This window comes from Dioscorea cayenensis, chromosome 16 (genome assembly GCF_009730915.1).
Source record: "Dioscorea cayenensis subsp. rotundata cultivar TDr96_F1 chromosome 16, TDr96_F1_v2_PseudoChromosome.rev07_lg8_w22 25.fasta, whole genome shotgun sequence".
NCBI lineage: Eukaryota > Viridiplantae > Streptophyta > Magnoliopsida > Dioscoreales > Dioscoreaceae > Dioscorea > Dioscorea cayenensis.
The window spans coordinates 66727-94291 of NC_052486.1; the positions used below are offsets into that span (position 1 = coordinate 66727).

At 33.1% G+C, this 27565-nt stretch overlaps 1 protein-coding gene and 1 pseudogene across 8 annotated transcripts in view; one reads left to right on the forward strand and one right to left on the reverse strand.

Moving 5' to 3' along the window:
* LOC120279282 (putative disease resistance protein RGA4) overlaps positions 1–27565 on the reverse strand; it is a 98396-nt gene that overhangs the window by 63049 nt on the left and 7782 nt on the right. The window contains exons 2-6 of one of the 8 annotated variants that reach the window (XM_039286184.1): positions 14536–14613; positions 14184–14424; positions 13866–14078; positions 13601–13775; positions 12926–13498 (exon numbers count right to left, since the gene is read on the reverse strand). The exons of 2 other annotated variants lie outside the window; for them this stretch is intronic. In XM_039286184.1, coding sequence (XP_039142118.1) covers positions 14603–14613 — 11 coding nt within the window. In that variant the 3' untranslated portion in view covers positions 12926–13498; positions 13601–13775; positions 13866–14078; positions 14184–14424; positions 14536–14602. Of the gene's footprint in view, positions 1–9820; positions 9969–10933; positions 11615–11688; positions 11838–12925; positions 13499–13600; positions 13776–13865; positions 14079–14183; positions 14425–14535; positions 14614–27565 lie in introns of those variants that run through there. 5 more of the 8 variants (XM_039286185.1, XM_039286177.1, XM_039286174.1 and 2 more) reach the window with 5 other exon arrangements.
* Positions 232–26985, forward strand: LOC120279286 (annotated as a pseudogene).

Genomic DNA, 27565 nt, shown 5'->3' on the forward strand with positions numbered 1-27565 from the left:
ACGTAATAATTAAAAATCAAAAACCATTCAACTAGATCTAGATAACATCACAATTTGCCACAATCTAATGGAAAAGTCTTGGTTTTAAAGTACCAACAAAGCAATTTACATTATATACATAAGATCACAAACATGAATTATATATATATATATATATTTAAAGCACTAACAGAAAATTTCAAATTTTACAGGGGTGTATCTATAAAATCTCAAATAATTTGGGTACTATTTCCAAATGCGCACAGTAGCTTCACTTCGTTTTCCTCTCTTCCCATTTTACCCCTCATCCGCCATCGAATTTTCAAACCCTGGGATCCCATGCCGGAGAGGTCTCAACGGCGGCGAGGCCTCGCCGATCCGGCGGGGACTGGGGTGGCTTCTCGCCCTTCTTCGTCTTCTTCGGAGAATCCTGGGAATGGGGCCAGCTGACGTTGATCGTGTTCTTTTCAAGAACCTCGTCGAGATGGTTCCTCTTGTCGAATCCCTCATGGTATTCTCCCTCTCTTTCCTAATTCTTCTCCGCATTCACCATGAATCGCTTGTTTAGGTCTTCTTTATCTGATTTTGTAGTGGTTTTTTTGGTTAGGGTCGGAGATCAACATTGTCGTTCACGCGGCGGGCTTCCATGGTCTACACTCCTGCTCCTTCACACCCTCCGAAGGTGAACCAGCTCTGTTTATGAGTTCACTCTTTTTTGATAAAAAAAGTTCACTTTTTGTTTATCTTTTTTTTTTAAAAAAAAATTCAAATTACTGGATATATATTCCTCTTGGATTCTTTCGCATGCGTTTAATTTGAATTTTTTTTCTTCTTCTTAGAATTCATGTCCATTCTGGAATAGTTTTGGTTTTATATGAATTTGATTCTGTTCTGGGAGTTCGTTGTTATTTTATCTTCTTGTTTTCAGAATTTTCTTTTTTTTTTTTTATCTTTAATTTTTTGTTATCAGAAGTGAAGGAATTAAAATATGAGTTCATATAAATTCTTTGATATCCCTGCTTAGTTCAGTTCAAAATGTGAAATTTTTGCTGAACTTTTGGGAATTCATGTGTGGGTTGTGCATAGGTTTGCTTTCATTGGACTTAGTTACTATTGAACTGACGGAACTACCTGTGAAGTTGATGAATTGTACTTCTCTATCCCATTATAAGTGACCGTGTTTAGAAGCTTTCTATGTCCCAACTTATTTGGTCGCGTACCTATTTAAATTTTCAAATTTAATCTTACTTATCTGTTTAAATGCATTGTTCTACCACGATCATCTCAAATGGACAGCTTTAGTGAATGGAGAGAGAAATGGGCAAAATGGGAAAAGGGATGCTAAATATTCATAAATTTTTTAATTCAAACTACTTTTTTTACACTTCATGAAATGGTTAAGGTGGACGTATATGATGGGACGGAAGGAGTAAGTTCGAGAAATTAAGTCATTGATCACTGAATTCGTTTCTTTTTGGCACCGTTGTTTGTTTTATGAGTTGAAGTTCTTTATTTTGTACTTGTCATGTATTCCTTCATAAACAAATTTTCAGGTTTGTTATCACAATTCTATTCATATTATGTTGGTTGCCATTGAAGTGAGGTTGTCAATCTTGTTTCTTGTTTTCATTGTTGTTGTTTCTTATATAACTAGAAATTTTTTCAATTTTCTACTTTTCATGTGATGTTATTTTTGTTGTTGATTCTTTTGTGAGGTTATTTAAAAATTTTGACAAATACAAAAATTATACACACTCACTTCTGAACAATCCTAGTGCATTTCTTTAAAAACAAACTTTTGGGTTCTTCTCTGCAATGTTGTTGATGTTGTGCTGACACCATAGGGGATTAAGTCTGCTCCTCCTCCTTGTGGATCTAGAATCTATATTCATTATTATTCCTAACTTGGGCAAAAATACACTCAGTTAGACAGTGTCTGGTACTTATGTGAAAATTTTCATAAATGGATCTTTGGCAATTTACTGGAAAAAGACTTGAATGGGCTGTGGCTTAGTAACCCCACTGTTAGGTGGAGAATGAAATAGGTGTGGATAGTTGGACCTTTTGGTAAAAAGAAAAGAAAAGAAAGAGAGGTTTTATTAAAATTGAAATTTGTCTAGAACAAATGTACAAAATACAACTTCGTCGAGATTCAAGGTTGCATTTTGTCTGGTCTTGTTCAATGTTCAAATATGGTGCAATTGTTAATAAGGCTTCGCTTAGTTGTTCAGTTCACTCTTAAAAGGTCACATTACTTATATGTCACTTCTTTCATGTAGACTGGTGTGATGAGCAACAGACTTTGTTAATTTTAATGAAGGATGGTTGGTAAGGATCCTTGTTTATTCCTTTGGATGACTATTCTTCTTCTTTCTTTTGTTCTATTTTTCAATCTCTTAAATTAAAAAAATCATCCTTCATTTTGGCTACAGACTTGTACTTATAATCCATTTCTTTAGCAGTGGAAAGGTTGTACTCAAAAATGGGATAAAGGGAAAACACATAAAGAAATTCAATTGCTGTATTTTCTTAGCCATTCTTAATGGATATTATTATCCTAGAGCATTCAAATAGATGAAAAAATGCAGGTTGACACAAAGGGGAGAAAAACAGCTCAAAGTATTTATACGAAAAGGAAAGCAGACCTCGCTGGCAGTGCCTTGAAAAAACTTGCTAATGATGTAGATGGTGGTGCTGATGATTTCACAATTTTCTCATCAAACCAACCAGTTGCGGAGGTTCTGCAAAAAGAGAGGGAAGATGTCATTATGTTGCGGTAACAGTTAGATGATCTGGAAAGGAAAATATTGGAGAAAGATCAAGCCTTGAAATCTGCAGAAGATTCCCTTAACCAGATGAAGGTGGCCAATATGCAACTTGAAGAATTAAAGCGTCAGATTACAGAAAAGGATTCATTGATCAAGTCTTCCAGTTCCCAGTTATCTAATGCTCAGGTATATGATCTTAACAGATTAGTAAGCCATTCATGCTGTTAGGCTTGCTTTGTCATGTAAGTGAAGAAAGATTATGATAATTTGGAGAAGACAAACTCAATTTTTATGATTACTTTCTGATGGTGCTTTCTCGCAATGGACTAGGTAGTTAACATTTGCATGCCTGCACAAAAGTTCTCTAGTTTACATTCCTTTGGCTGCATTTTCGCCGATTTGTAAATTTTATGAATTTCAATCTGCTTATAATTTCTGACTTTCATCTTTCATCTAGTTGTTATTCAACCTTTATAACTGCAATGACCTGCAAAAGTATGGTGAATTTTTCCTGCATTCTCTGTTCTATTGCAAGTTTATCATACAACTTGCTATGCATTTTCGTGATGCTAATGTGTAGGTTTACTGATACATGTGTATCATCAATATCTGACCGGCTTTTGACAAGTAATGTCTTTTGTTTTTCCTTCAGATTAAGCTGGCAGAGAAGCAAGCTGCTCTGGAGAAATTTGAGTTGGAAGCAAAGGCATCAAATGCGAAGGTCGAAGAACTCCAGGCAGACCTGGATTGTATGGATTTTGAAATCAGAGCGCATATGCAGTTGTTTGAAGAACTTTCAAAATGTGACTTTGATGCAGATTCTGATGGTATAACAACATTTCATCGAGTCGATCACCTTCCACACATGGTAAGCTCAAATTTTCATTAATTCTCATGCTTCATATCATTTATACAACCAGAGATTAGTAAACCGAACAAATATCATTTAAGTGTGTCATGAAATATATTAATGCTGGACAATCATTCTCCATTGTAATTTAGATGGATTCGTTGTTGCGTCCTTATTTTGAACTTGTGAACTCCTAGAAATAGCATCATGAGCAATATCATCGTTCTCATTGATGTAATCACTATTCAACTTGAGCAGGATGATCTTGATATTGATGAGGACACAATTGAGAAGATTGAAGAGGCGAGATTGGCTTATGCAGCGGCACTTGCTCTGCCAATTTATACTCTCACAACAAATTTTGATGGTGGGAATGAATGAATCGACAGGATAGGATATTTAGGTGACATAACTCACTCTGCCAATTTATTTATTGGCTTTTTTTATTTCTATTTTTGATATATTTAAGTCACAAGTTGCTGACCAATCACTAAATAAGGGATAAATATCTTGACTAAGTACTATACTATGATCAATTTTTAGTTTGAGCATCAAACTTTAATTTGTATAATTTCAGTAATCCAACCTCAATTTGGTTTCACCAAGAGAATACCAAGGAGTTTTTAGGAGGGATTTGATGAAGTGGAAGCTGGAATTGAGGGCCTAGAAAATATTATAAATAGTTTTTTTTTCCCTAAAACTATATTTTTTGGGTAATATATACTAATTTGTAAATAAAAATTTAAGAGGCTAGACAATATATTTTTGCATTAAAATAAGTGATATTATATAAATTAATTTGTATAATATCAGAGAACCCACAATAAATTTTCACATTTTGCTAAAAGTAATTTTTTATATTATATCTATAAATTTGTAAAAAAAAAATGTGTTTTCTAAATAATAAAGGAGAAAAGAAAGCAAAACCGAAAAGTTCAACTTCCACCTGGTAGTGATGGGTGTTAGTAGTATTTATATTTTATATTTTTTGAAATTATTATAATCTTGTGTCCGAATAAATATAAATTTTTTTAATATTCATAATTCTTTAAAATTTAAGTCAGCACCTCTTTAAACTCCTTGTAGTTGGAATTACAAAATTCTTTGAAGTAAGTTGTTTGGTTAGGTGAATTTAAAAAAGCAACTGGAGTTGCAAATCCTCTTTAGTTGGATTTTGGTGGATTTGGAATTTCAATTAAAATTATTTTTTAAAAAACTAGAATTTAGTTAGAATATAAACAATAAAATTATATAATTAACTAATTTAATAAATGATATTTTTGGTCGTTATATATATTAATTTAATACACATATTATATTAATTATTTTAATAAATAATTAATATATGATATTTTATTATGATAAATTAAGTATATATTAATGATATTAATTACTCATAATATTAACTACACTATAATTATATTTTATATTATAAAATATAATTATAGTGTAATTAATATTAGTAATATAGTATATAATTGATATATTATAATATATTAATTATTTTAATAAATAATTAATATATTATATTTTATTATAATAAATTAAGTATATATTAATTATATTAATTACTTATAATATTTGAAATTTGAATTCATATTTACATAAAATAAACTATATATTTTATAATTTATATTAATTATTACATCAAACCAGTTTTTCAAATTCAAATTTACAAATCCCTCCAACCAAACTCAAAATTATGTGATCCAGCATTATAAATATATCAAACCAAACACTGAATTTGACTCTCTTGAATTTTCAAATACAAGGATTTGTAAATACAAATCCACTGCATTTTCAACTACATCCAACCAAACGCCCCTTAGTTTTGCTTCTGGTTCTGCCATTTAGTTATAGTAGTTGATTAGATTGCTAAGGAGAATAACACCAAAAGAATAATAAATAGATGAAGGAGGCTCATGGGGATATACTCATTATGAGGAATCATCTATCTATGGTAACACCAGAACAAGCTTTTAGTGTCTTCAACAGAATCCATGCTAATATTTGCATTTTTACCACATCGGGAGAAGGAGTTCATGAAGTCAAGGTTATGCTTAATAGTATACTAAAAAAATCAAGCTAATTCTTTACTGAGTTAGGGCTGCAGAAAAGTAGTGAATGATCATAAAATTATTTTTGGTAATTGCTTAATTAAGAGGAGTGGGATAATAATTAAAAATATCATTATTTGTCTCAGCCATCTTGAACATTGCCCAAATAAGTACCTCTTATGTTACCCTTAAAATAATAGATAATATTCGTCTTATTCTTTTATAATCTATTTGGGCTTCACTTGCATAAGTGTTCTTGTCCCTTTTTTATTTTTTATTTTAAATTTTTTTATTTATCCTTTTTTTTTGTTTATTTCATTTAATATACATTGTTTAATTGACTTTTTTTAAATTATTTATAAAATATATTTTATTATTTTAGATAAAATTATATACTTATTATTTGGAATTTGATTTATTTGTTAATAGATGTAGCCCAAAATAAACCAGTTAGTAGATATTTCATATATAGCCGAGAGTTTTTTTTTTAACCATTCGAGTTATTTTCTTTATATCTATTCTTCTTATTATTTTTTTCAAATCTATTGTTTTTGGTTGATCTATTTTTTTTAAGAAAAATAATATTTGATTTGGGAAATCTGATTTAATGTTCTAGGGTATTGTGTTTGTTTTTATCTGTTGTGTATGATAAAATTTCATGAGAACAATTCTAATAAAGGCCCGAATCTTATTTGGGTCTTAGTGCTTGGAAGGAGGTATTTGGAGAAAAAGGTAAGAGAAGGTTTTTTAAAAACTCATGCTTGTGTAGGGGTTTTTAGGGGGAGGTAAAAGTTGATAGGTGTTGATGGAGGTTTGAAAACCTTAATTTTTCTCTTATTCGTCAACCCTCCAAATAGGGTTGGGGTGGTTTTGAGTACCAATATATTTTTATTGACTAAAACGCCCATACTCATTTACAAAAATTCTAAGATATTTAATTAATTGATATTAATTAATATAATAATATTAATTAATATCATTATTAATTAATATAGTAATAATTAATAGAGAGATTTATGTAAACAAGGAAGAGAATCATGTATAAGTTTCATGCAATTGTAAATAAAGTTACAACTTTTGTCTTTCATCATAGGGGTAATTTAGTACTCTATGGTATTGAAGACCAAAGAGTAATGCATGAACAGTACAATCCCGTGAGGTTTCAACCCATTATTGCCTAAATAATGGGTAATGCATGAACAGTACCTGCCCATGTATTGCCTAAATAACTTACCATTGAGCTAAGTGTTAGCCAAATGTAATAATTACAAATTAAAAACCATTCAACCAGATAACATCACAATTTGCCACAATCTAATGGAAAAGTCTTGGTTTTAAAGTACCAACAAAGCAATTTACATTATATACATAAGATCACAAACATTAATTACCAAAAAAAAATATATATATATATATATATATATATTTTAAAGCACTAACAGAAAATTTCAAATTTGACAGGGGTGTATCTATAAATTCTCAAATAATTTGGGTACTATTTCCAAATGATCACAGTGGCATTTTCGTTATTATTTTAAAAAAAGTAAGGTCATTTTCTTTGAAATTCATATATAAGCCTCCCATTCTAAATTTCAAACGAAACGATTAGCTACTCTTCGTTTTCCTCTCTTCCCATTTTACCCCTCATCCGCCATCGAATTTTCAAACCATGGGATCCCATGCCGGAGAGGTCTCAACGCCGGCGAGGCCTCGCCGATCCAGCGGGGACTGGGGTGGCTTCTCTCCCTGCTTCGTCTTCTTCGGAGAATCCTGGGAATGGGGCCAGCCGACGTTGATCGTGTTCTTGTCAAGAATATCGTCGAGATGGTTCATCTTGTCAAGCATTGTAAATATTTCCTTTCCTGCATTCTCTGTTTTATTTAATGGTACAACTTTGCTATGCATTTTCATGATGTTAATGTGTAGGTTTACTGATGAATGTGTATCATCAATATCTGACCGGCTTTTGACAAGTAACGTCTTTTGTTTATCCTACAGATTAAGCTGGCAGAGAAGCAAGCTGCTCTGGAAAAATTAGGTTGAAGAACTCCAGGCAGACTTGGATTCTATGGATTTTGAAATCAGAGCGCATTTGCAGTTGTTTGAAGAACTTTCAAAATGTGACTCTGATGCAGATTCTGATGGTATAACCACATTTCATCAAGTCGATCGCCTTCCACACATGGTATGCTCAAATTTTCAAAGATTCTCATGCTTCTTATCATTCATACAACCAGAGATAAGTAAACTGAACAACTATCATTGAAGTGTGTAATGAAATATATTAATGCTGGATAATCATTCTTCTTTGTAATTTAGATGGATTTGTTGTCACATACTTATTTTGAACTTGTGAACTCCTGGAAATAGCATCATGAGCAATATCATCTTTCTTACTGATGTAATCACTATTCAACTTGAGCAGGATGATCTTGATCTTGATCTTGATGAGGACACAATTGAGAAGATGGAAGAGGCGAGATTGGCTTACGCAGCGGCACTTGCCGCTGCAAAGGAGGACCCGGGCGAAGAATCCTTAATAAGTTTAGCTGAGGCTCGTATCAAGCTTCAAGCTTTTGTACTTTGATTGTGTCACTGCTTATATATATATATATATATATGTAACATTCCTTGAATTAGAGTGCATCTCACTAACTCAGACTGAATAGTACTTGACTTGTAAGTTAGACTTAGCTCCAGGATTTGATCATTTTGCTTTAACAGGAATCTAGTGTTTTTGAGGTTATCTCTATTCATTTTCTTGTTGCGCGCTTTGCTAGAGGTGTAAATTATACACTACCACTCGCAAGCTATTTGAGTTCGATTCGGAAAATGCTCGAACTCAACTTGTGTATGATCGAGTCGAGCTTGAATATTTTACTTAAGTGCTCGCAAGTTTAATCGAGTAATTGTATTTGTGTGTATATATTATATATTAGTTTGTTTAATATATATAATTAAATTCGAGCTCGAGTGTAAAAATATATATGATTAAATCGAGTTTATTTTTAACCTTCATCGAGCTTAATTGAGCTAGCTCAATTTATGTATCAAGTCGAGCTCAAGTTACAAAAACAAAAATCAATCTAGTTCACACCGAGTATCAAAGAGCGAGTTTTCAACTGAGCTTGAGCTCAAGCAGCTTGCTTCTTGGATCAAACTCGATTAATTACACCCTGCACTTTGCAATGTAATTGTGTCCAGTGAAAGTATTCTGATCTGGTAAATAGCCAAGAGTAATGATGTTTTTGTGTTCATTTAGTGCGTTATTCTTCTTACAAGTGTTTCCATGTCACAGTTCACAAAAAGTTCCTGCCATAGCAATCCCCCAATTTTTTGGCTATAACAGAGCTTCAATTTCTTCACCTTTTCTTCTTCAAAAAAATTCAACCAAATGCTGTTAAATTTCTTCCAGGATACATTTACTCTGTATAAACCGATTGTGCAATCGAACATATATGATAATTCATGAATAGACTTTCATGAAAGAAAATAATAGCAGAAGCTATAGTAATTCAAAGGAACGTGCTCATGTTAAAAGAAGTCGGAAGGCTTCCCGACTTGTATATTTTGCTCTGCTAAAAAACTTGTGATGGCATTCTTTTGCCAACTTTTAAAACTCCTGCACAAACACACAAACAATCACTGAACTAATTAGTTCCATTATCAAGCATGCCGAGAAATGACCGCAAAAGACTTACCTTTCATAATTGAAACAAGAGAAATATGATTTCTTCCTCTTTTATACCAATCAAATAAAGAAGAAAATGTCATTCATGACAACTCTTTTTTTCTTATTTTTCAGTGGTTCATATTAGAGTAACAAATAGTCCCACATCAATTAAGTTAGTATCAGTCAAAGTCCAAAACTTCTTGAGTTGAATTGGGATTATGTACTGTGTGTAAAAGATTAACTGATAATCCCACATCAGTGCAGTCAACTAGTTTCTCTTAGCTTTATTAGTTGATCACTTTTATAAATTGGTCAATATAATGCCCCCAAAGAAACTTTTAAGAGGTATTCTTCTTAAATTCAAAAGTATCACCAACAACTCTAATGAGACTATTGATAAACGTCAAATTTCAAATGATTGTTAAAGATTGTATGGAGGACAGAACATACATGTGATCTAGATGTGCCAAAAATTACTCCCCCTGGAAAAAGCTTGCTGAGTAGCCTCATAAGAAACTTTGATTGCTTGTTTCCATGTTCTGCCAACTCCTTCCTCTTTATTCTGTTCTTTCTTTTGGTTCGGGTCATCCATTGGCGATGAATACCCAGATAGTAAGTGCCCGACCCATGCACCGTCCTTCCTGCATTTGTTTCCAATAGAAAAGGAGTGAGAACACTGTCTATCATAGAATATCATGTATACTCTCCTTTTCTTGATAGGCAATGTGAAAGTCATAGTGGTAGATCACACAGATTTAGGTTGTGATTTAATCAAGAAAAATTCAAGGAAAAATAAAAGGAATTTTGATATCTTCATTCTAATCGCGTGAAGAAAATAATATTACGGACATACATACGCAACAAGCCTTCTCTTGAAATTCTGAATCCTAAATTCGCCAGCAAATCTAAATGTTGACACATTATATCATCTACCATAAAACTTAATGACCATTTGGTATCACTTCCTACTTCCTAGTCCTACACCAAAGGGGATTCATGCCATTTAATTAGGTATCATGGTTTCTTCATTTTGGCAACACAAACTATACTACATTTTTGGTAAAAGAAATATTGGAATAAACTATAATAGCACAATAACATAGTATTCAATTTTCTTGTAACATTTAATGACTTCTAGTGTGGAATTTATAAGATTAGAAACAAATATACATAATTACAGAATGTAGCAAATCAGTGTTACTTACAGAATAATTAATATCCATGTGACTAGGTACATAGTGACCATCAATTAAGAGGATCATGTATTAAGACCCAAATGGTCAGTCATTACTTGGGACCCCACCAAACTTTCTCTCAAATTGGGTTTGAATGTTGAGGTGAATTACAAATATGCCATTAGTTAAGATGATCATGTAGTTCATGGAGTGGGCGCTCATGTCAAGGCTCAAGAGTAGATAACTATTTGTGATCTTGTGGTCCAATGTAAAGATGAGTTTAAACCACTTTTAATCTCTTTAAATCATGTGTCATTGTTGTTGGTTTTTTTTCCCATTTTGGCCTTAATTAAACAATAATGGTATTGATGTACAGTAAAAAATACATAATGAAATACAGTCATTAGATCATTCATTCGAGCAGTCCAAACTTTTTAGAAAAATGGATAAACCACAAACTTATTAAACATCCAAACTCATTCACACTCCTAAAAAATTTTATAAAAACATCAATACTCTCTCACCGCATACAACCACCTTGTACAAGATTTTGGTCCCATGTTATTTTTTTCTTCATAATATTATGTGTCTGTCTCTTTCTAATTTTTTTTTTCTATTTTTACGCATCCTGAAATTACGTTTCGCTATATATATATATATATATACATATGGTGGATTTGAAGTAGTCATTCATTTTATACTAGGCATTGGTTATAATTTTGATTAATAAAATTTAAATTTAAATAGAAGCTCCAGAGTCAAAAAGCTGCCTTGTGTACTTAGATTCACCTGCCTGCTATTGTGCTCCTCCCTCTTGCTAAAAAGAAAAAGAGAGATGGAACAGGGGGGAACAAGCACAAGCTTTATGTCTCCTTGGACAATACTTTTTACTTATTTATTTTCAGGGTGACAAATTCCCAAGTTTTCAGTTTTTGAATACTTTTGCCTCCAAGTTCTGATCTCCATAATTTCCTTTAGATAGGGTGGTTTTTTAAGTAAATCTATGAAAGAATAGGGGTTCAATGTGTTACCAAACTAGAAATAATTGAATAATGGCTGGTGCGGCAATAATAGCTCCAAGTCCAAGAAGAACCTTTTTATTATCATTGTTCCTGCATATTAAACCCAGATAAGTTGCCGTAACCTCAAAAAACAGGAAGCTTAGAATAAGTTCATTACATTCTCATCATAAGTATTAATTATATATAATTTGGTTCATGTTAAAAAGGTTCAGAATCTAACAGATAAGTTTTATCTGATGATTAATGTTTTCACAACCCGTGCCAATTTCCAACACCGTCACCTCATCATAAGTCCTAGCCCTTCCCACAATAACTGCAAATGTGAAAAAGTTTAGTTCTTTGATGTCTGAATATAAAGCATACAAGTTTGGGAAAAACAAATGCATGGAAATTTCATCTTCAAGTCTAGCTGTAACACTCGATGAGTAGAACAATTACCAAATATGGATGATTTGATTATTCAAAGTTTCAAATTGGAAAAACAGAGCATCCTCTATATTACCAGAAAAATAAGTATATAAGGAAATCAACTGTTAAAGAATTTGATATGCTATTCTATCAATCTCCAAAGCTCATGCTGCAAATTAAAGAAATCAGTTAAATGAAAACCATCCCCCAACTTGGATATGACTTGATACTAAAGTCAAATATTTATAAAAGCAAACAAACACATACACATATCACAATTCTGTAAATAGAACTACACCAAAGTGATGAGCTTAAGTCCAAATCATGAAAATAGATCAATTAAAAATGCAAAACATATTGAAAACATGAAAGATTAATTAAAGATGCAACATATACCAAGTCACGCATGTCCACATATCATTTCTTTGCTGCTCTCATTTTGTACTTCAAGCTTCAATCCTCCAATGTAGCTATGTCACCAAACGATATACATATCATACAAAAATAAAGAAATTGTCAAATAAAGAGTGCAAAAGGTTGCATTATCACATTACTTAATGAAAAAACACAGTACTCCCACCCAAAGCTTCATCAAAGACTTGATTGGAATATTAACTCTTTTGCAAAAGAAAAACTCATGACATTAACTGTGGAGAAAAAAATAAGCAAATTAAGGAAATCAATTCAACTCCAAAAATAAGGAAAAAGTTTCATCTTCCACTCATACAAAAATTTAAAAACCATCACATCAAGTTGAAAGTTGAAACCAAGTGATTTGTAAGCTCAAACCATCATGCAGTTGAGTCCCCAAGTCACAATTTGCCATAAAAAAATCATGTTTATCAGCCATTGCTCCTGTGAAAACCATGAAAACAAACACATGCATATTACAATTATAAAGGTATAAGTAACAGTTTTATAGTGTCGAGCTTAATTTATAACCATAAAGCTAGAGTTGAAAAATGAGTCATATATATATAGATATATACATACGAGTTGTTATACATGTCGAAACTAACTTCATCATATTGAATTGTAGTCAAGGGATCACTTGAGCCCTTCCAAGCATAATAAATATCCACCACTAGTATTCTGTTCAATATCCAATAGAAGTTTTATTATGATTAGCAGATGATTTATATATTTTCAGAACATATGAACAAAAAATCGCAATTAATGATTGCTGATCAAATAGAATAGCATACACACAAGCCATGCTCCATAGTGTTTTTCTGAAGTTCTATCGCACATCCTAGATTTAAATATCCGCATGCATATAACTGACTCAACTCAGAAGAACCCAAGTAATTTGTACTCTGAAACTGCATGTCATGCAGTTGAGTCCTAATAAAGTCTCACATATTTGCCATAAAAATATGTTTATCCACCATTCCACCTGAGAAAACCAATGCAGGGTAAATAAAATAGAACTCCACAAATGATGAGCTTAATTCCTAATCATAAAATATGTAAATAAATAATTCAAAACAGATTGAATACACAAGGCATACATACATGGCAGCTACTTCAAATTCAAGCCTTCATTCTCCTCCTCATATGCAGCAGCTATCCAACCACAAGGCATACATATCATAATTTTGATACAATTAGACACTTTCAATATATAGAGATGTAAAAATTGAATGAAAGAGGTTTCATAAATCATACCAATTGATATATTTTCGTTAAGCTTGGTTTGATAAAAAAAAAAAGTTTGCTTGGTGTACTTTAAATTACATGCTTTGGTCCTCTGCAGAGGCTACAAAACTGAGTACTTGCTAGAAGCTTGCAAACACTATTAGAGTGCTTGGGCACTGTGAGCCTGAAACAATGCAATGGAGTTCTTCGCAAATACATGCATATCAAGATACCAAAGAAATGAGTAACTAGCTAATAGTAGAGATGTAATGAGTCATATAAATTAGATATATACCTGTCATTATACATGTCCACATCTCATTCAACAAGTTGAAGCAAATTTCATTCTAGCTCAACTTATCTGCATAATTAAGCCACCAATCATGCATAAAATTCTCCTACGAATCCTCCTCATCAGATTGAATTGTAGTTGAGGAATTGATAAATCGTAGAATTCCTTGCAAGTATGCATAATTGCAGATCATATAATGAAATCCACCCTTATACTCTGTTAAAGATCAAATTGGAATTTTAATGTTATTAACAGTTGATAAACATATAGATCTAACATTTGGTAAACATGAAAATAAGAATAAATTATTAAAGTACTTACAAAGAAACAAGAACAGTCCCCCTCCATAGAGCTTCATCAAAGTAGTAACAGAACCATGCATATCACAATTCACAGTCAAGGAGATGTGGATTCAAGCTCAACTCACATTGAAAATTAAAGAAAACATGAAGAAGGAAAGAATCCACCCCCCACAAGAGAATGTCAGGCCTCTCTGTATAACTTGAAACCATCAAATTATTATCATACACTTGAGTCATGATCAAGTCACATATTGATTTGCCTGTGGAAACCAATACAACAAACAAACACATCTCACAATTCATTTTAAAGATAAATTAATAGAACCAGCTAGCCAGTGATGTCCATAATTCAAAACAAATTGAAGACATACCAGAAGTAATGGGTGTTCGGATGTCATTTTTCAATGGTAATCTAATTCAAATCAAGGATTCATCCTCCTAATCCTCATCTGCATATATAAACCACAACCAATTAAACTCATGAAGTTATTACAATTTTGATAAACAATTAGGCACTTATAAGTTATTTCAGCACTAGCAAAGACATCATGAGAAATAAAATGAATAACATACCAGTGATCGATGTTGGTTTCATAGTAATATGGTTCTTTGGTGTACTTCAAATACATTCTTTGCTTCTTTACATAGCCTATGAAGCGTGGTACTTGCTGAATGAACAACCAGTGTGGACGCCCTTTCAAACATCCCTTTAGTGCTTGGGCACTGCACTCCAAATACAACTTGAATAGATCATCCTCACGAGGCTTTTCTTCACGTTGTTGGAGGAAAGAGATGAGCCACTGAGGGAGACTAGCATTGTCCTCTTCATAATCAATCACCTTCAAGCTTTGCAGAGACTCAAGCTTCTCCACACACTCCAGCATTGGGCAATCTTCAACTTCCAGTTCTTTCAAGGTAGGGAGATGGGAGACCCTTGAAAGACTGTGAGCTCCTCTAATGAACAACCGTGCCATGTTAACCCGATTTAAGCCACTTGGAAGAGCTTTCAGCTTAGGGCATTTAACAATGGCAATCCTATTGAGACGGGGGAAGAACATTAATGGCTTGCTTGATTCAAGCTCGTTGTCTTCTTCTTCTTCTCCACTGAGGATCAATGACCATTCCTCCCAATTACTCATGTTAACGAATAATAGGGTTTCAAGCTTAGGGAAGGCAATTTCTGTAGGTTCTCCATTATAATTACCGAGAAATTCAGGGCCAATTGATACAACTGCAGTTGCTCCAACTATCCTCAAATACTTGAGCTGTGGAAGTTGGCCAAGCTGGGGAAGATGAGGGCAATTTGAGCAATTAAATAATTGCAAATAAATCAATTCTGGAAGTGCAGTGTTAATGGAAGTGGATGACGACATCCAGTTTGGATATCGACCACCAAAATAGGCTTGAATCCCTAGATCTTCAAGGCATGGCGGGGGACGTAGCTCATCAAAGACTTGCACAATCTTGTCCATCTCTTGCTGTTGGATATGCCCATCAGTGTAATTAAATGTGCAACGAAGCCCTAGTGTTCTGAGATGAGTCTTGCTTGACAGTACTGAAGAACTTTTGATGCTTGATTTCTCCAAGTTTCTTATAGAAAGGTAACTGAGTTTTTCAAGCATCTGTAGCTCTTCTAAGTTGCATCCCTCTTCTCCATCATCACCACTGTCTCCGATGATCAATCCTTCCACATGATGAAGTTGTTCCAACTTGCCTATACCCTTTGGTACATAATTCAAAGGTGTGTCTTCTAGCCGAAGCCACCTCAAATTGTATAGCTTAGTTATGCTTTTTGGAAGGATATGCAAAGACTTGCATTTATTAAGCAACAAGAATTGCAAATTAATGAGATTTCCCAGAGAATCTGGTAGGTTATGAATGCATGTATGCCCCAAATCCAAAAGCCTCAAGTGCACTAAACCCCCAATACTGTCTGGAATATTCTCAATCTTGTCTCCATTGAGAAGTAATAAACGCAAATGCTTTAAGTTGCCAACCACCTGGGTGTTCAAACTTGGAGGAGTCCATAACCGCAAGCTTCTTAGGCAATCAAGATATGGAATGCTCACACTTTCCCTATTACTTGCAACTGTCAAACGGCGAAGTTTTTTCATTGATTCGGTGCTTTGTACTTCTTGTGGATCGCCTGAGCTTTCATCACCTGCAAAAAACTCAGCTAGTGCTCGCAACAAATCATGAATTGTGCATCTCGACATATCCACATACAAAGGGTCAGGTTGTAAGAAACTCCTACAAATTAATTCCATGTAATAGCTTTTTGCAACATCCTCCATTGATGCATTTCCCTTTGCTTCAATATAACCTTCTGCAATCCATTGACAAACAAGATCTTCTATTTCAAATTCACGTCCACGGGGGTAAAGAGCACAATAAAGGAAACAATGTTTAAGAGTTGAAGGTAAGACTTCATAACTCAAGTATAGAGCTCCTTGCAGCTCTTCTGGAATTCCTGTAATAGTCCAAGCATCGCTGTTAAGCACATTCTCCCATTCTCTTTTATTTTGGTCTTTTGTTACAAGAACACCGGCAATGGCTTTTATTGCTACCGGAAGACCATCACATTTTTCAACAATTTTCATCCCGATATCCTTCAGTCTCTGCATATCTTGTGTACTATTGTTTGTGAAAACTTTTTTGCATAGCAATTCCCAACCAACATCCGAAGGCAGTTTGTTAACATGATGGATATGTGTTGCCCCCACTTTTACAGCAGTGTTTCTATCTCTTGTGGTGACCAAAACCCTGCATTTTGTTGTTGTTCTTTCTATTGCATTTTTAATTAAATCAACCCATATGTTCTCATCCCAAACATCATCTAAAACTAGAAATAAGCTCTTTTCACGAAGGAAATCACAAAGTATATTTTGTAACTCTGAGATTGTTGTGCACTCTCCATATTTACCCCCAATATTTCTTATGATTTCTTTTAGGAAATCAATCCTTGATGTGAAAGATTTTGAAACCCAAATCCATGAACGTAACACAAAAGCATCATTTATTTTTGGATCATTATATATCTGTTGTGCGAGTGTTGTTTTGCCTATACCCCCCATACCAACAATGGCAAAAAGACGGCATTTTTGTTCAGGTTGAGAGACCAATAATTCAACAAGACTATTAGTAGCATCTTTGATATCCCAACCCACGATATCAGGTTCAGGTAAGGAGGAACTTTGCCGATAAGAAGCTTCATTTATAGCATATGCATCACTTGAGTTGGAAGAAGTTATGAAATTAAACTTATTCTTGTCCTCAGATATCTCTTCTAGCTTATCATTCAGAGTTTTAATTTTATCAGCAATCTCATAGCGAGATGGAACACTGCGCACACAAGAGAGTAATGGAAAGTGACAGCATACCCTTGTTGAGGCAGTGGTAGTGCTTGACTCAGCCAGCTGAGAAGGATGATCAACATCTTGCAAAAGCCCAGTACCCTGTATCATGCAAAGATCAATGATATCATCAGCATCATACATCAAATCTTTCAGCTCATCGACCCATCCTTTGACAGTCTCGTCTTGGATCTTCCTCTTCTCGGCATCCTTGAGCACACGTGCGATCCTCTCCATCCTCCGCCGGAGTCTTTGGAGCTCATCCTTGACTCCTAACACCATGATGGCCTTCTCTTCAATGACCTTAGACAGTCTCTCCACCAGCTTTCCTGCAAAAGCATCCACTATCATCACCATTGTATTACCTCACAACAAAGTCTCACAACAACAACAAAGTCTCACAACAACAAAGATATTGATGGGTGGAATGAATGAATGCATATGTATATATTATTAGAGAGAGATTGTGTGTGTAGTACAGTGAAGTTGATCAATAATATCGGTGGGCGCGGGACTCACTCACTTATTGCTTGGGTTGTCAGGACAATGATAGGATTAGGATAGGACATGGGGTTTATTTAAATTTATATACTTTTTTTTTTTTAATTTTGTTTAGTTTTCTTAAAAATTTTTATTAGATATATAAATAAGTATAATTATGTGTAATCCACTGAGGTTGATCTAAATGACACGATGGGTTGCGTTTTGCTTGGAATACCAGCCATGCATTTCAAGTCTTTTGTTTTTTGTTTTTAACAATTTTAAATTTAAATTTTTATGTATGGAAAAAAAAAATCTACTAATTATCTAACTTTTTACTGAATTTCTAATTTTCTTATTCAGATTCTTGTGGAATTTTTACGTATTAGAAACTTAGTGAGTTAAAAAAAAATTTGTAAAAAATATGTTTTTAAATATAAATTTAATTTTATAGCTAGATAAAATCATAAAATAAAATTAAAAAAATATATATTTATCAACAAAGAATATCATGCATATGTCTATTTCCTTCTTGCCTAAAATTTCTGACATCATGCATTGCTCACTTTGGAAAAAGAAGTGTCATTAATCTTTTTATTTTTTTTAATTCCAAAATTTGTTTTAAAAACTAATTTTATAAAACTTTTTTAAAAACATAAAAACAAAAAAAAAAATCAAATTCATTGGTGTTTTTTTTTCAATTATAACCATTTTTAATATTATTGTAGCTCTAGAATATTTCTATAATTTGATTTATTCTTATTCTCGAATCGTATAGCCTGTGATTAACTTATAGCTTTTTCTTCGTAGTTATTTAAAAACCTTTTTATAGTTTTATTGGTATTTTGAAAACCTTTGGATTGGTTTATGATTTTTATGCATCATTTATAATTTTAACTTTTTCTTTTGTCCGTGAGTAGTGATTGGAATCAAATTCCTAAAGCTTCAAACTTTATCTTTTAATCTTTTGCATAAAAGTAGATTCAAAGATATATATACATAGAGAGGGAGATGGCATACAACTCTGTTTTCTACACGTTGGCATACAACTCCATTTGATAATCAACGCACTCACTCAGAGAGACCACCACTAAAAAAAGTAAAGATATTTGCTTTTTATTAGCTGTCATTTTACCATATATTATCACAAGATAATGCTACCATGTGACAAGCCACCAACCTTGCCTCATCCACCATATAGTATTTGAGTGGACCCAGTGGGGCATGCAGCTGGTTATATACGTGGGAGTTGATAAGTGGTTAGGCGCCATTTCACAATCCCTTTGATATTTACCACTTGTATATTGTGTTTAAATTATTAAATTAATTTAACTTTGTGGTTTTTCACTTATTTAAAAAATTAATTTAACTTTTTTTAAAATAACTAAGTAAATCATAATTTTTATTAAGTCAAAGTTAAGCTAACCCATTCAATAAGGTATTTGTTGTGGTTATAGTGGAATTTTATGAATTAAAAGGCCATTATGTCTTGTTTAAAAATAAATAAATGAAAAGAATAAATATTATATGGCTATTGTTCTCTTTAACAAAACAAAACTCTAACAACATGATCTTGTGGGATAATAATATCACCTTCGTAGCTCAATTATATGAAAAAGAAGTGCCATCCATCTCCTTTTTTTCAAAAGGATCATTAATCAAATACCACTATCATTTATTATTATTTATAAAATAAATAATTACAATTTATTGAATTAAAAATGAAAATAAAAACATTACGCAAACCGATTTGAACAAAATATATAAACCAGACTAAAAGAAAATATTGCACAAAATCCACCAAAGGAGGAGAGAGAGGACAAAGCAGGACCAACAAGACAAAAAAATAAATAAATAAATAAATAAAAGTAAGACAAAGATGTTGGTGTTAATGTTATCAAAACAAATTAAGAGGAGGAGAAGATTAGGAAATCATGGAAATCAGGAAACCAGATTTGAGAAACTGATGTTCATTTGATATTCACGTGACATGCGCGTCAACTACAGCTGCTCTACCTATCCTTAAATACTTGAGCTGGGGAAGTTGGCTAAGCTGGGGAAGATGAGGGCAATTTGAGCATAAATATAGACAAGAGGATCTTGCGGGCAGGACTTACGCCCGTAAGATAGATCTTAAGGACTATCCAAAGGAGTTTACGATTACAAAATTTACCATCGTAAGCTAAGCCGTAACACTAGATAGAAGATCTTACTGATAGGACTTATGCCCGTAACTGATCCCATAAGACTAGCGGCCTATCATCACCAGCTTTTATACGGCCGCATTCTTATGCCCGTAAGCAACCCGCAAGTGGCGCAGTACAAGTATTCCTGACATGGGTTTTTGGAGCATCTTTTGTTCTGTTGGAAGGTCAGGTTAAGGGGAAGAAACTGGGCGAATCTCTAGGGCTTTGGAGGCAATTCTAGAGGTAGATTTAGCCCATCTATCTTGGCGAAAAAGGTTTGTAGCCATCAAGGTTAGTTTGGCGGCATTTGTGGAACATCCTAAGGCATTCTTTGGCAATCATCTCTCGGCACAATTGAAAAGGGGGTTTTCATGTCTTCTTTTATTCTCATTGCGTCTTATTGTTTGGATGCTTGCCCTCCATTAATGAAGGGGGTTTTAATGTCTTCTTTGATTTCTCTCAGTTCAAATAGGATTATATACTTATACAACATTTGTCAAGAACTTAACAAATCCTAAAGGAATACTATGCCCGGACATCCTTATACAACATTTCTCTCAGCTACTTTTATTTTCTTATTATTGTTTTCTTCTCTTTCGTTTCTTAGTTTGCTAGCACATATTACTACTTTTGTTTAGGCTAATTTTAAGATTATGACTAATACTAGTATTCTCGATCTTCCTTGTGGATTGATACCCCCCTTTTGAGCACTTTATTATATGATTAGCACGCACACTTGCGTCCCTATCACGCTATAACCCAAAGAAAAATAAAACGAATCATTCACTAGGCATGGAGAATACATTAAACACATAGTACAAGTAACAAACAGATGCTACCCTAGCCGAGAGAAAAAAAAAACATAAAATTTGTTATCATATAACTTAATTTATAAAAAATTGAGGGCCTAAAAAATATTATAAATAGTTTTTTCACTAAAACTATATTTTTTAGGTTATATATACTAATTTGTAAACAAAAATTTAAGAGGCTAGATAATAGATTTTTGCAATAAAATAAGTGATATTATATAAATTAATTTGTATAATATCAGAGAACCCACAATAAATTTTTGGTCTATTGCCATCGGGTCTCTTGCGTGGGTGTTCGCCTCGAGTGTCGAGCGTGGCTCCCCGAGTTCGATCCCCATCTCGCGCAAGGTGAGGGCACGGTTCAGTGGTGAGCGCTGCTTCCCCACGTGTTCATCCTTTGGTTCCGGTGCTTGTCGTTTTTCTCAAAAAAAAAAAAATTAAAAATTAAAAAAAAAAAATAAAATTTCACATTTTTTTAGAAGTAATTTTTTTATATTATATCTATAAATTTGTAAGAAAAATGTGTTTTTTAAATAATAAAGGAGAAAAGAAAGCAAAACTGAAAAGTTCAATTTCCACCTAGTAGTGATAGGTGTTAGTAGTATTTATATTTTATATTTTTTTAAATTATTATAATCTTGAGTCCGAATGAATATAAATTTTTTAATATTTATAATTCTTTAAAAATTTAAAGTCAGCACCTCTTAGTTTTGCTCCTGGTTCTGCCATTTAGTTATTGTAGTTGATTAGATTGCTAAGGAGAATAACACCAAAAGAATAATAAATAGGCAAATAATAAATAGGCAAAGGAGGCTCATGGGGATATACTCAATATGAGGGATCATCTATCTATGGTCACACCAGAACAAGCTTTAAGTGTCTTCAACAGAATCCATGATAATATTTGCATTTTTACCACATCGGGAGAAGGAGTTCATGAAGTCAAGGCTATGCTTAATAATAGTATACTAAACAATTCAAGCTAATTCTTGACTGAGTTAGGGCTGCAGAAAAGTAGTGAACGATCATAAAATTATTTTTGGTAATTGCTTAATTAAGCGGAGTGGGATAATAATTAAAAACATCATTATTTGCCCCACCCATCTTGAACATTGTCCAAATAAGTACCTCTTATGTTACCCTTAAAATAATAGATAATATTCGTCTTATTCTTTTATAATCTATTTGGGCTTCACTTGCATAAAGTGTTCTTGCCCCTTTTTTTATTTTTTATTTTAAATTTTTTTATTTATCCTTTTTTTTATTTCATTTAATATACATTGTTTAATAGATTTTTTTAAAATTATTTATAAAATATATTTTATTATTTTAGATAAAATTATATACTTATTATTTGGAATTTGATTTATTTGTTGGTTAGTTGTAGCCCAAAATAAACCAGTTAGTAGATATTTCATATATAGCCGAGAGTTTTTTTTTAACCATTCGAGTTATTTTCTTTATATCTATTCTTATTTTTTTTCAAATATATTGTTTTTGGTTGATCTATTTTTTTTTTAAGAAAAATAATATTTGATTTGGGAAATCTGATTTAATGTTCTAGGGTATTGTGTTTGTTTTTACTGTTGTATATTATAAAATTTCATGAGAACAATTCTAATAAAGGCCCAAATCTTATTTGGGTCTTAGTGCTTGGATGGAGGTATTTGGAGAAAAAGGTAAGGGAAGGTTTTTAAAAACTCATGCTTGTGTAGGGGGTTTTAGGGAGAGTGAAGGATTGAGAGGGGTTGATGGAGGTTTTAAAACCTTAACTTTTCTCTCATTCGTCAACCCTCCAAATTGGAGGGGTGGGGTGGTTTGAGTACTAATATTTTTTTATTGACTAAAACACCCATACTCATTTACAAAAATTATAAGATATTTGATTAATTAATATTAATTGATATAATAATATTAATTAATATAGTAATAATTAATGGAGAGATTTATGTAAATAATGAAGAGAATCATGTATAAGTTTTATGTAATTGTAAATAAAATTACAACTTTTGTTTTCATCATAGGAGTAATTTAATACTGAACAGTACAATCACATAAGGTTTCAACCCATTATTGCCTAAATAATGGGTAATGCATGAATAGTACCTGCCCATGTATTGCCTAAATAACTTACCATTGAGCTAAGTGTTAGCCAAACATAATAATTAAAAATCAAAAACCAGATAACATCACAACTTGCCACAATCTAATGGAAAAGTCTTGGTTTTAAAGTACCAACAAAGCAATTTACATTATATACATAAGATCACAAACATTAATTAAAAAAAAAAAAAACTTATTTTAAATCACTAACAGAAAATTTCAAATTTTACAGGGGTGTGTATCTATAAAATCTCAAATAAATTGGGTACTATTTCCAAATGCGTACAGTGGCATTTTCGTTATTAATTCAAAAACTAAGGCCGTTTTCTTTGAAATTCATTCTAAATTTCAAACTAAACGATTAGCTTCTCTTCGTTTTTCTCTCTTCCCATTTTCAACTGGGATCCAATGCCGGAGAGGTCTCAACGCCGGCGAGGCCTCGCCAATGACTGGGGTGGCTTCTTGCCCTACTTAGTCTTCTTCGGAGAATCCTGGGAATGGGGCTAGCTGACGTTGATCGTGTTCTTTTCAAGAACCTCGTCGAGATGGTTCCTCTTGTTGAATCCCTCATGGTATCTTCCCTCTATTTCCTAATTCTTCACCATGAATCGATTTTTTATGTCTTCTTTATCTGATTTTCTAGTGGTTTTTTTGGTTAGGGTCGGAGATCAACGTCATCGTTCACGCGGCGGGCTTCCATGGTCTACACTCCTGCTCCTTCACACCCTCCGAAGGTGAACCAGCTCTGTTTATGAGTTCACTTTTTCTCTTTTTCTGTGTTATAAAAAGTTCACTTTTTGTTTATCTTTTAATTCAAATTACTGGATATATATTCCTCTTGGATTCATTCGCATGCGTTTAATTTGAAGTTTTTTTTTCTTCTTAGAATTCATGTCCATTCTGAAATAGTTTTGGTTTTTTTTGAATTTGGATTCTGTTCTGTAAGTTCATTGTTATTTTATCTTCTTGTTTTCGGAATTTTTCTTTTTTTTTTCTTCTTTTTTATATTTAATTTTTTGTTATCAGAAGTGAAGGAATGAAAATATGAGTTCATATAAATTCTTGGATATCCCTGCTTATTAGTTCAGTACAAAATGTGAAATTTTTGCTGTACTTTGGGAATTCATGCGTGGGTTGTGCACAGGTTTGCTTTCATTGGACTTAGTTACTATTGAACTGATCAAACTTCCTGTGAAGTTGATGATTTGTATTTCTCCATCCCATTATAAGTGACCGTGTTTAGAAGCTGTCTATGTCCCAACTTATTTGTTCACGTACCTACTTCACTAATTTTTAAATTTAATATTACTAACCTATTTAAATGCATTGTTCTACCACGATCATCTTAAATGGACAGTTTTAGTGAATGGTCCCCGAAATTTATGCTTGCACTTCTGTACAACCACGGATAGTCCTTCAAAAACAAGCCTTGGGTTTCATCCCGGCAATTCTATTTATGTTTTGTTGATTTTCGGGAAGTGAGGATCAGTGGATCTACTTCATGGTGGCATTGCTATAGGTTTTTATGAGTATAACTTTTTATTTTTCTACTTGTCTTGTATTATTGTTTTTGGTATTGATTTTTCCATGAGGTTATTTGAATTTTTTTACCAGATACAGAAATTATACACACTCACTTCTGAACTACATTCATTATTGCTCCCAATTTGGGCAAAGATACACTCATTGAGACAGCTTGTGGTACTTTTGTGAGAATTTTCATAAATGGATCTTTAGCATCTTACTGTAAAAAGTCTTGAATGGGTTGTGGCTTACTAACCCTACTGTTAGGTGGAGAATGAAATAGGTGTGGACAGCTGGACCTTTTGGTAAAAGAAAAGAAAAGAAAAGGAGAATTTATTAAAATTGAAATTTGTCTAGAACAAATGTACAAAATACGACTTCATGGAGATTCAAGGAGGTTGGATTTTGTCTGGTCTTGTTCAATGTTCAAACATGGTGCGGTTGTTAATAAGGCTTTGCTTAGTTGTTCAGTTCACTCTTAAAAGGTCGCATTAATTACTTATATGTCACTTCTTTCATGTGGGCTGGTGTGATGAGCAACAGACTTTGTTAATTTTAATGAAGGATGGTTGATAAGGATCCTTGTTTATTCCTTTGGATGACTATCCTTCTTTCTTTTGTTCTATTTTTCAATCTCTTAAATTAAAAAATCATCCTTCATTTTGGCTACTTATAATACATTTCTTTAGCAGTGAAAAGGTTGTACTTAGAAACGGGATAAAGGGATCATTCAAAGAAATTTAATCGCAGCATTTTCTTCATTTTGGCTACTTATAATCCATATCTAGAGCATTCAAATAGTTGAAAAAATGCAGGTTGACACAAAGGGGAGAAAAACAGCTCAAAAGTGTTTATACAAAAAGGAAAGCAGACCTTGCTGGCAGTGCCTTGAAAAAACTTGCTAATGATGGAGATGGCGGTGCTGATGATTTCACAATTTTCTCGTCGAACCAGCCAGTTGCGGAGGTTCTGCAAAAAGAGAGGGAAGATGTCACTATGTTGCGGGAACAGTTTGATGATCTGGAAAGGAAAATATGAGAGAAAGATCAAGCCTTAAAATCTGCAGAAGATTCCCTTAACCAGATGAAGGCGGCCAGTATGCAACTTGACGAATTAAAGCGTCAGATTACAGAAAAGGATTCATTGATCAAGTCTTCCAGTTCTCAGTTATCTAATGCTCAAGTAAATGATCTTAACAGATTAGTAAGTCATACATGCCGTTACGGTTGCTTTGTCGTGTAAGTGAAGAAACATCACGATAATTTGGAGAAGGCAAACTCAATTTTTATGAATACTTTCTGATGGTGCTCTCTTGCAATGGACCGGGTCATTAACATTTGCATGCCTGCACAAAAGTTCTCTAGTGTACATTCCTTTGGCTTCATTTTCACCGATTTGTAAATTTTATGAATTTCAATCTGCTTATAATTTCCGACTTTCATCTTTCATCTAGTTGTTATTCAATCTTTATAACTGCAATGACCCGCAAAACTATTGTAAATTTTTCCTGCATTCTCTATTCTATGTCAAGTTTATCATACAACTTAGTATACATTTCCTGATGTTAATGTGTATGTTTAAGGATATATGCCTATCATCAATATCTGACCAGCTTTTGACAAGTAACGTCTTTTGTTTATCATACAGATTAAGCTGGCAGAGAAGCAAGCTGCTCTAGAAAAATTAGAGTTGGAAGCAAAGGCATCAAATGCGAAGGTCGAAGATCTCCAGGCAGACCTGGATTCTATGGATTTTGAAATCAGAGCACATATGCAGTAGTTTGAAGAACTTTCAAAATTTGACTCTGATGTAGATCCTGATGGTATAACAACATTTCATCAAGTCGATCACCATCCACACATGGTAAGCTCAAATTTTCATTAATTATCATGCTTCATATATCATTCATACAACTAGAGATTAGTAAACCGAACAAATATCATTGAAGTGTGCGATGAAATATATTAATGCTAGATAATCATTCTCCATTGTAATTTAGATGGATTTGTTGTCACATCCTTATTTCGAACTCGAACTCCTGGAAATAGCATCATGAGCAATATCATCTTTCTTATTGATGTAATCACTATTCAACTTGAGCAGGATGATCTTGATCTTGGTGAGGACAAAATTGAGAAGATGGAAGAAGCGAGATTAGCTCTAAAACTTGGCTCTTGCTGCTGCAAAGGAGGACCCGGGCGAAGAATCCTTAATAAGTTTAGCTCTGGGTATCAAGCTTCAAGCTTTTGTAATTTGATTGTTATATATGTAACATTCCTTGAATTAGAGTGCGTCTCACTAACTCAGACTTGATTGTAATTTAGACTTAGCTCCAGGATTTGATCATTTTGCTTTAACAGGAATCTAGTGTTTTTGAGGTTATCTCCATTATCTCCATTCATTTTCTTGTTGCACCTTTTGCTAGGAGTGTAAATGATACACTACTTCTTGCAGTTATTCGAGTTCGATTCGGAAAAAGCTCGAACTCAACTTGCATATGATTGAGTCGAGCTCGAACATTTTAATACTTGACTTAAGTGCTCGCGAGCTTAATCAAGTAATTGTATTTGTGTGCATATATTATATATTAGTTTATTATATGTATATATATATAATTAAATTCGAATTCGAGTGTTAAAATATATATGATTAAATTGAGTTTATTTTTAGCATTTATTGAGCTTAATCGAGAGCTCGATTTGTATTGAGTCGAAGTCAAGTTACAAAAACAAAAGTCGATCAAATTCAAACCAAGTATCAAGGAGCGAGTTTTCAACTGAGCTGCTCGGCTCGAGCTCGATTGATTATACCCCTGCGCTTTGTAATGTAGTTGTGTTCAGTGAAGTAAATAGCCAAGAGTAATGATGCTTTTGTGTTTACTTAGTGCATTAATCTTCTTACAAGTGTTTCCATGTCACAATTCACAGGAACTGGAAGTACATT